At 49.1% G+C, this 10,135-nt stretch overlaps 1 protein-coding gene across 1 annotated transcript; it reads left to right on the forward strand.

Moving 5' to 3' along the window:
- The first annotated feature begins 285 nt into the window (after positions 1 to 285).
- On the forward strand, positions 286 to 7,664 carry FABP1 (fatty acid binding protein 1). The gene is made up of 4 exons (XM_082357903.1): positions 286 to 1,734; positions 3,695 to 3,867; positions 5,334 to 5,426; positions 7,542 to 7,664. The coding sequence occupies exons 1-4, from the start codon at positions 1,668 to 1,670 to the stop codon at positions 7,590 to 7,592; spliced, it is 384 nt and encodes a 127-aa protein (XP_082214029.1). The 5' UTR covers positions 286 to 1,667; the 3' UTR covers positions 7,593 to 7,664.
- The last annotated feature ends 2,471 nt before the right edge of the window (positions 7,665 to 10,135 follow it).

Here is a 10,135-nt window from a genome sequence, read left to right on the forward strand (position 1 = left end):
CCCCACACCCTCTCCTTTCTGCCTGCTGCACTGTTCTCTCTCCTCCCCCATCATCCAGGAGGGAGAAGGAAGATGCAACTGATGTCTCTCTCTCTCAGTCTCCTGCCCAGAACAGCCCCTGCTGCCTCAGCAGCTCAACCTCACTGAACACAGACTCCGGGCTCCCTCACCCTCTTTCCCTTATCCTGTCATTTTCTCTCTCTCTTATACACACACACACACACACACACACACACACACACACACACTAATCTCCTGGCTGCCCAGCCCTAGTGACTCAGTGGTTTGAGGGGGCATTCCTATCTGACTATTCTGTATCTCTCGTTTTTGTTTAACGAGAAACCCCGTGGCCTCATTATCTGCTGACAGTTTTTATTTGCTGACTAATCATTAATTGGACATTGCTACGTGCCAGTATTGGGAATACCAAGGAAGAAGTACAGTGGGAAAAAAGGCAGGGAGAAATAAACCCGGTAGGAATGACAGTATAGGTACTTGCAAAGTGTTCTCTGAGCCCAGAGGATTCATAGAGGAGGCTACCAGGGGGAGAAGAACAGAAGGGCAGGGGGGAGCCCCGTGAAAGCCAGCCTAGAGACATGAGCGCCCCCAACAGGTTCAGGGGGTCCAACAGGTCCTACCTTCTTCCTTCCCCTATCTTGTCCCTGCCTAATTAAATGCATCTCAATCTCCACACACCTGGTTTAAAGGTACCCTTTCACACTTCCAAAAGGAGATTTTTTTTTTTTTGGCTGTGCTGGGTCTTCGTTGCTGCACGCGGGCTTTCTCTAGTTGCGGCGAGCGGGCTTCTCATTGCAGTAGCTTCTCTTGTATCGGAACACAGGCTCTAGACACGCAGACTTCAGTAGTTGTGGCACACGGGCTCAAGATTTGTGGCTTGCAGGCTCAGTAGTTGTGGCTCACAGGCTCTAGAGTGCAGGCTCAGTAGTTGTGGCGCCCGGGCTTAGTTGCTCCGCGGCATATGGGATCTTCCCGGACCAGGGCTTGAACCCGTGTCCCCTGCATTGGCAGGCGGATTCTTAACCACTGCATCACCAGGGAAGTCCCGAAAAGGAGATTGATTTGGACTGTGGAGGAGCCTGTGAGGAATTCCCAGAATACAAAGCAGCTCTAGGGACTGATGACAACTTGGTAAAAATTAACTTAGTGTGATGATAAAGATGAGAAGAGATCGTAAGGTAACTAAGGTGAGGTTTTGAGATTCAAGGGATTCTTTGGTATTTTTCTGAGTGTCTAAATCTAGATCCACACGTACACATACACATCTCCACGTATATATGTATACATACATATACACATGCACACACACACATATATGTGCGTGTAGGTATGTACACATATGCGCAGACACACATTTCATGGGAGAGCAGCATCTTAAAGGCTGCAGGGCCATAGGGCTTTGCACCTGACTGGCACTCATCAAGGTGTGCTGAATTGGAGCAAACCACTGCTGTGCCCAACCTGTTTTTTTTTTAATCGTTGACCATTGCTCTCAGGAGTTAATGTTTGAACCTGGCCATAAAGGAGTCGACAGCGGCTGACCTATGGCCTCCACTTGAAGGGGAAGGAGCCCCCTATAAATCAGCCCATGCTGGGAGCCCTGCCAGAAGTGCTGTTGGCTCAGCTGTGAAGGGAGCTTCGTCGCCACCATGAACTTCTCCGGCAAGTACCAAGTGCAGAGCCAGGAAAACTTAGAGGTCTTCATGAAGGCAGTCGGTGAGTGCTGGGCCACGGCTGGGGGCCATGGCCATGACGGTCTGGTCCTACACGTGGTGGCCCTTTGGGGTCCTGATGTCTGGATGGGAGGAACGGCAGTCCAAGCTTTACACAGACCAGGGGTCCTGTTCTGTTACTTTCGAAGCTCATGCTATTCCTCCCTGCACAACGCTACGCCTTAGGCAAGTGGAAAGAGCACTGAACTAGGGTCTGATCTGGATTGAAGCCACCTCTGCTGATACCTCGTTGTGTGACCCTGTTCATTTACTCGTTCATTCATTTATTCATTCTTTTATTTATTTATTTATTTATTTATTTATTTATGGCTGTGCTGGGTCTTCGTTTCTGTGCGAGGGCTTTCTCCAGTTGCGGCAAGCGGGGGCCACTCTTTATCGCGGTGCACGGACCTCTCACTGTCGCGGCCTCTCTTGTTGCGGAGCACAGGCTCCAGACGCGCAGGCTCAGTAGTTGTGGTTCACGGGCCTAGTTGCTCTGCGGCATGTGGGATCTTCCCGGACCAGGGCTCAAACCCGTGTCCCTTGCATTGGCAGACAGATTCTTAACCACTGCACCACCAGGGAAGCCCCATTTATTCATTCTTCTAACAAACTTTGATTCAAGGCCAACCCCACGCTGAGATGAGTGCTGTGCTGGGCAGATACCATGGAGACAGATAACAATGAGCCACGTTTCCAAGGTCACAATTTAGAGAAAAAGAGAAGACATAAATGCAATCAAGCATGCTCTAACGTGTCCTGAGTGCTGACTCAGCATCAGGCCCCATGCTAAGCCCTAGACAGGCAAAAATCCCGTTAACGCCTCACCAGAAAACTCTGAGTTGGGTACTGTTATTCTTCCCATTTTATAATTGAGGCAATTGAGGCCTTGAAAGGTGAAGTAATCCCAACCAGGGTCACACAGGTAGTAATCCCAAACTGAGCTGGGATTTGAAGCCGGCACTAGTTCCCGGAGACACATTTTAAATCACTTCCCCCCAGCCCACCGGGTCACTTACAAGAGGATGTGGTGGTCCTGGGAGGGCATCAAGGGAAGGCTTGGGAGGAGCAAAGGCGAGCCTTGGCTGAGCCTTGGAAGGTGAGCAGGTGTCCCCTGCGGGGCTGGGGGAGGGCAGTGTCCTCCAGGGGGAGGGAGCAAAGGGGCAGGGGGACAAGGAAGGATGCTGAGAGGAGAAGGTGGGGAAGACAGCAAAGGCAGAGAGAGGAGGAGCTTCGGGGAAGCTGAGAGCTAGGACCTTCTCCTGTAGGGCACGTCACGCCACCTCTCTGTGTCCTGCATCCCTCACCTGGGCAACAGGACCCTCCCCACCACTGTCAATGCACCTGGTTTTCATGAACCTCAATTCATGTAACAACATAGACGTGCTCTGAAATTCGTAAAGCTCTGTCCCCGGGCAAGGGACTCCTGGTCCATCTTCCTCAAGAGCCTCGATGGCAGAGGTGGAGGTAAGGATAGGGGAACATAGGTTTGCCAGGCACAGTCCTGGTGTGTGCCTGACGTTCTGGCATAATTATTAAGAGCTCCCCTTCCACTCTCAGTGGGGACCTGGCTTGGGAGACAAGCTGGATGGTCCCCTGAATGTGGAGGACAAAATGCTTTACACTCAAAAGAGCAAAGTCTGAAGGCTTTAAAGTAGGAGGAATGAGGAGGGAGAGCAAGTAGGAAGCAGGTGCTCAGCCGAGAAAAGCTTCCCCTGGGCAGACGGGTGTGTTTTTTTAATAAACCAACTGGCAAGATAGCAGGTGCATGAGATCAGGCCAAGTCAGGCCACTGACCTGCCCTTTCAGAGGTCAAAACCCACATTGCTCACAGGACTGCAGAAAATGCTGCGGCCTCCGGGAAAACACGGCGTCTCCCCTCCTCCTCCACATCACGGAGTTTCTCTTGTGACCTTGCAGCTCCCACCTTTGCCCACCTCTAAACTTCCAGTGCTTTCCACCAGGTATGCCTGATGACCTCATCCAGAAGGGAAAGGACATCAAGGCGGTGTCAGAAATCGTGCATAACGGGAACCACTTCAAGTTCACCATCATCACTGACTCCAAAGTGATCCAGAACGAGTTCACCTTGGGGGAGGAGTGTGAGCTGGAATTCCTGACTGGGGAGAAGTTCAAGGTAGGAGGTGCCCCCTCCAGCCACTCTCTGCTTCCAGAACTTTCCCTGGAACCTGGTCTCAGGCTTCCTCCCTCAAGGCTCCCACCTCACAATTCCCACTGCTGATACCCTATCTCTGAACCCACTGCCGGGGTGAGAGGCAGAGAGGAAAAGACAGCTCTTAAGGAAGAAGCTCTTAGGGAAGCTCCCAGTTTCCTGCGACCCTCTGGAGGAGCTCTGGCCCAAGGGTCCGATCTCTCCCATATGGAGGGTATGGGGAACCAGGCCCAGAGCAGGAGTCTAAGACTCAGAATCACCCAGGCCCAGCAATGGGCAAGTGGCAGTCTCTGCAAAACCCCTAACAGAGCCCTGAGGTCATCCGTGAGCCAAAGGAAATGGCTTTGCTGAGCTTAGAGCTAGTGGTCATGGGGAGAGACTTCCTGAAGGAGGTGCCTGCGACACCAAAGAACCAAAGCAGGCCTTCAGACCAAGCCTTGCGGGTTGGTCAATGAGCCCCTAGACTTTGCTACCTCATCTGTGAAATGGGCACAGTCACCCTTCCCAGAGCAAAGGCAGCGGGCAGGGCGGTGTCACCTCCGCTGGGCTGTGGCCAAGGTGTGCGATGAGAGCTGGGTGTGGGATGTGTGAGTGGTGGGCAGGCGGTGGCAGGGAGATCCAGGCAGGGGGGCGCCCCCCACAAAGGGCCTCTGTTCCTCCCTCCAAAACCCCACACACCCCAGCATCACCAGTACCGCTGAGTGGCCATCTTCACTCCTCTCCCCCAGCATCCCCTGACCCCAGACAACTTTGTGCATCGGTCTCCACACAACTGTTGGTCTTTTTTTTACCTCTTCTGATGGCTCTTGATTTCTGCTTCTCTAGATAGAACAGTACAGGTCAGGAAATCTATGATAGATTTTAGGAGGGAAATTCTCTTATATGGCCCACGGTAAGGGGCAGGCTGTCATGGGTTTTACCACAGGCCTTTTACAATTGTCCGTTTTGGAGGCAAATTTTAACGTTGGCCAGTGTCTTATGCTCCATGCTGGGTTTCTGTTACCTCTTCCTGGATGCATGAAAAGGAGACCACAAGAGGAAAGATAAAGGTGCTAGAAGGAATAATATAAAATAATACAAAGCAAAAATATGTGTTCTTCCAATTGGCCAGGATTTTGAATTTTGCTACTCCCTCCCTCCCTCCATTGGCTTGGAGAATTGCGACTTGAATCAATTTTATTTGTGTTTGATTTGAGACAGCTTAGGGGTCTTATGCTGACTCCTAGATCACATCCCATAGATGAAAAGTCTGACAAAAGAAGCCCTGCCATTTTCTTTAGTTCTTACATGCACCTCACTTCTGTTCAGAGCCAGAGAACAGGGTTTGGTTGCTGCAAGCAGAGACCTATGCAGGCGAGCCAACCTCATTAGCGAGAGGTTTACTCCCTCCCAGACCCTTCCTCCTAGGCCATTCCTTATGTCCCATGCAGGCGGTGGTTCAGCTGGAAGGTGAGAATAAACTGGTGACAACTTTCAAAGGCATCAAGTCCGTGACTGAATTCAACGGTGACACAGCCACCAGCGTAAGTTGACACTCTGAGCTTGTGGGTCCTCGTGCTTGGGGCCAGGGGTCAATCTCTGCTACCACTTACTGAACATCCACTGTGCCCAGGCAGCTTTCACACGTTATCTCGAATCTTCCCACCAACACTGACTTTTCTTAATGGGGAAACTGAGGCAATCATACAGCCAGGAAATGGCAGAGCTAGGGTTCCTCTGAGTTGGAGCTGTCTCACAGGGCAGCAGTCCACGGTGATACACTGTACCACCCTAGGAGAAGCCAACTCCCATTGTAGACGGCGGAGTTTTGTACATTTCTTACCGGCTTGCAATGGATGCTAATAAGGCATCTTGTTCTAATAAAACCAGTGCAGTGTATTAGGGCAGTTTTCCAATAGAGAAGTATGGTGTCTTAAGGAAGGGGCACACTTTTCTAATTCACCAAAAGCCCCCCATGTGCTGGTGGTGGCCCCAGCTGGTGCTTCCCTGCCTCTCCCGGTTCCTTCAGGCTGTCCTTCCACCACCACTTTCCTGGTCAGGGTGGACCACTCCTACCTCCCCCACTTCCTTCCTTCCTCACTGCCATCCCCTGTCTCCTCTCCCCTTCCTTCCCCAACACCCAAATAGGATGGGATAGGAGAGGAGCTTGGTAGGAGACACAGGGTCGTGCAAAGCCACCAGCACAGGTCACACTTCTTAGACTCTGCTGGGATGTAGACACAAGTCTCGCTCACAGGCTGGAGGACAGAAATCCATTCATTCCCACCTGTGGTCCTCTGATTCATGGAGCAACCCTTTCCATGGACGCAGCACCCACGCTCAAGGAAGGCTTGGTTTGGCAGAAAGTCGGGCTGTTTCATTGCTTTTTCTATTTTATGACATTGCAGTAATTGTTAGCCATAACCCTTCCCTTCTGCATCACTAACCAATGAACACAGAGACCTCCATCTGCCTTGCAAGCCCAGGGCACTCAGTAAATGCCTTTGCCCTTTTGGCATTTATAAGGAGAACCATATTCTTGGCAATTTCATGGCAGCTTATGGATCTGGCACTCCGGTGTGTGTGTGTCACATCACCCTTGGTGCCTGGCTGTCGGCCACGTCCTATCCCCCATATGGGAGTGAATAGTATAGTGTTTCTTCTGCAGTTATAGTACAGTGTCCCCCCCCGCCCCGGCTCTTCCTTGCCCACAGGTTGTATTTTGGGGAGTAACAGAAGGCAGAACACTGCGCAAGGGGTCTGTCATCACCCTGTTCAAGGGGAGAAATCCCTCAACTAGGGAGAGAGTGAGGGTCAACCATGAAATTTGCAGTCCCCGGCACATTCACAGCAGAGGACAGAGGCACCTGCAGGGCAGTGGGAGATAAGCTGTCCTGGACTCAGTCCTGGACTCAGTCCTGGCCAATGTCTTTGATATGCTCCATTACCCCTAATCCTCTCATCTCCTGTGAGGGAGGCAGGATGGGGGACTTAATAGGCAGGTTGACCTGTCCAAGGTCATCCAGCTAATGAGTTGTAGAACTAGGGTTCAAACTTAGATCTTTCCGTTCCATTTCATTGCTGTTGAAACTAAAGGGCTCCCTTTTCACCCTGATGACATCACCCCACATCATTGCCATAGTCTTGTTCAAGAGAATCAGCAGGAGGGAGGGAAGGGCCGGGGGAGAAAGGAGCAACCCTCAAAAACTCAAAAACTTACGGATCCAATGAATCTAAGGTTTTAATTGGCTCCACAGCTTTGGGAGGAAAATTATGCACTACCTACTAAGTTTCAGGCTGGATGCCCAGGTGTTTCCCCATACACTTGTCCTCGGTGCTCAACACGTGTTTGGTCCATAGTAGGTGCTCAATGAAACTTTGAGAAATTGGATCAGATTGGACTGGTTTGGATGGTCTTGCTCTAACAGTCATTGATGTAGAAAGGAATTCAGTAAAAGGCAGGACAACTCTCCACGTGAGGAAGTAAAGTGACAAAGACTCAGCATGGGATTTTAGAAAAGATTGCCAACCCTTCCTCTGGTCCTATAGAAAACAGAAGAGTCTTTGAATGACTACATATGTTAGCATACTGGGGGCTTAACTATCATTTACAATTCAACATCAGATGAATGTTTCATGATGTCTTTTCTGGCTTTCAGACCATGACACTGGGTGACATTGCCTTCAAGATAATCAGCAAGAGAATTTAGACAAGTCTGCACTTCATATTCTTTTAGTTATATACAATTAATGTAATAAAGTGAACTTTGTTTTATAAAAAAGTCTTTTCCTTTTGATGGCTTTTCATTGATGTGGTTATGGAACGCCGATCACCTCCATTTTGATAAATCTTGATAATCTGCACATTCCATCCTACGGAGTCAGGTCTGATTCTCACCCTGAAAGCAGACCCCAGGCTGCCCACTCAGGTGACCCTGTAAGGGACACATGATGTGGCTGGATCTGTAGAGCAGCCCTGGAATGACCTGTCCCAGTCAGCCACATGGCAAGGAGCCGGAGCAAGAGGGGCTGTGTGCTGGGTCACTCCCATGGGGCCAGAGAGAACAGGAACACTGGGCAGGCCAAGGGAAGCTATGCTCACAGCAGCCCCACCCACCAGGGGACATGAACAAAAAGATCGGGCATTGACCCACCCAGGGACAATTCTGCCTCCTAGAGGAGGGCTGAGTGAGAAGCTGCCAGAAGCAGACAGAGGAATCTCAGGGAGAAATTCCCTCCATGCTGCGGGCAGAAGCAGAATATGGGAGAAGAGGGATTTCTCCAAACGGCACCTTGTACCAGGCTCCGGTAGCTGCTATGGGTTGAGTTGCATCTCTCCAAAACTCACATGTCGAAGTCCTAACCCTCACTACCTCAGACTGTGACCTTATTCAGACATAGTCATTGCAGATGTAATTAGTTAAGTTAAAATGAGCTCATACTGGAGTAGGGTGGGCCCCTAATCCCATATGGTTGGTGTCCTTATAAAAAGGAGAAATTTTTGAACACACACATGCCCACAGGGAGTATGCCACGTGGAGACCAGTTATGCAACCACAAGCCAAGGAACTAGCAGAAGCTAGGAGAGAGACCTGGACCAGATCCTTCCCTACCTCTTGCAGAAGGAGCGTAGCTTTGGTCACCTTGATCTTAGACTTCTGGCCTCCAAAACTCTGAGATAATAAACGTCTGTTGTTTGAGGCACCCAGTCTGTTGTACTTGGTTACGGCATCCTTAGCAAATGGACACAGAGCTCATTTCCCATACCCAAAGAGCTACCAAGCTTGGGCATTTCTACCTTATATCTTTCAGCTCTCAGAACCATGTCCAGACCACAGAAAGCTCTCAACAAAGATGCTTTAGTGAATGAATGAATCTGTCACCTTTCCCACCTTCTCTTTTCCCTCTTTTGGAGTTGAAATCCCATTACTTGTTACTTGCATTGTTTCACAGGCCACTATGGCATCTCCCTGCCTCTCTCTCTCTCTCACCTGCGAATCTCCACCCCACAAACCGTCATCTTCCCTAAAAACAGCACTGATCATTGCCTTACACATAAGAGTCAAACTCCTCAACCTGCATTCAAGGCTCTGTAACAGGGGTCAGTAAACTTCTTCGGTAAAAAGCCAGAGAGTAAATATTTTCAGTTTTGTGGACCACCCAGGCTCTGCCACAACTCCCTAATTCTGCTGTTGTAGCACTGAAGCAGCCACAGACAATACCCAAACAGGTGGGCATGGCTGTGTTCCCATGAAACTTTATTTATGAACACTGAAATTTAAATTTCATATCATTTGCCTATGTCATAAAATATTGTTCTTCTTTTGATTTTTTTCAACCATTTAAACATGGAAAACCATTCTTAGATCACACACCGTATAGAAACAGGTGGGGACTTCCCTGGGGGTCCAGTGGTTAAGACTCGACGCTTTCACTGCAGGGGGCACGGGTTCAATCCCTGGTCAGGGAACTAAGATTCCTGCATGCTGTGCAGCGCAGCCAAAAAAAAAAAAAATGTGGCAGCTGGATCTGACTCATGGACCATAGGTTGCCGGACTTTGCTCCATTATGTCCTGTCCCACCTTATCTAGCTTTACACCCTTCCTATAATATACACTCCAATAGAGTGAAACAACCTCTCATTCCTCTCATAATTTAAGTGCCACCTCCTCCAAGAAGGCTTCCTAAACTGCACAGCTGAAAGTACTCTTTCCCTCTCTCTGGCTTTTTATCTGCACCAGTCTATTGGATGAAGTTCTTCCTTCCTTGCTCTACAGTTTTCCCCATATGTTAGCCCTCCTTCTTCCATGTGGAGCAGGATCTTGGGGGAAAAAATGGGAGACAATTATTTCAGGAACTAGGACAGACTTAAGGAAAGTGCTTCAGAGCTTCAGTAAGAACTCAGAGTTGGAAGATACAGGGAAAAATACAACTAATAGGAGACTACAATATGCCATTCACAAAATAAATTCCAGATGAACTAAAGGGCTAAATGAATAAATGTGAAATATTAGAAATAGATATGATGATAGATAAATAACTTGAAGTATAGAAGACCTTCTAAAACAAGGTGCAACATCCACGAAGGGAAAGATTAATTCATTTTACCACCTTACAAATTTTAAATTTGATATGAAAAAAAAGACACTGTAAACACAGTTTCCAAGAAGAAGCAATAATGTGGGAGAATATATTTGTGGCTTACATAACAGAGGTTAATAGACAGAATATAAAAACCTCCCCCAAATCAATA

This window comes from Balaenoptera borealis (assembly GCF_965194805.1).
Source record: "Balaenoptera borealis genome assembly, chromosome: 15".
Lineage (NCBI taxonomy): Eukaryota > Metazoa > Chordata > Mammalia > Artiodactyla > Balaenopteridae > Balaenoptera > Balaenoptera borealis.

Bases quoted from the DNA above. Each gene is read 5' to 3' on its own strand.
- FABP1 (XM_082357903.1), top strand. From the start codon at position 1,668: ATGAACTTCTCCGGCAAGTACCAAGTGCAGAGCCAGGAAAACTTAGAG. The intron at 1,735-3,694 runs GTGAGTGCTGGG...GCTTTCCACCAG, and splicing joins GGTCTTCATGAAGGCAGTCG to GTATGCCTGATGACCTCATC. The intron at 5,427-7,541 runs GTAAGTTGACAC...TCTGGCTTTCAG, and splicing joins ACGGTGACACAGCCACCAGC to ACCATGACACTGGGTGACAT.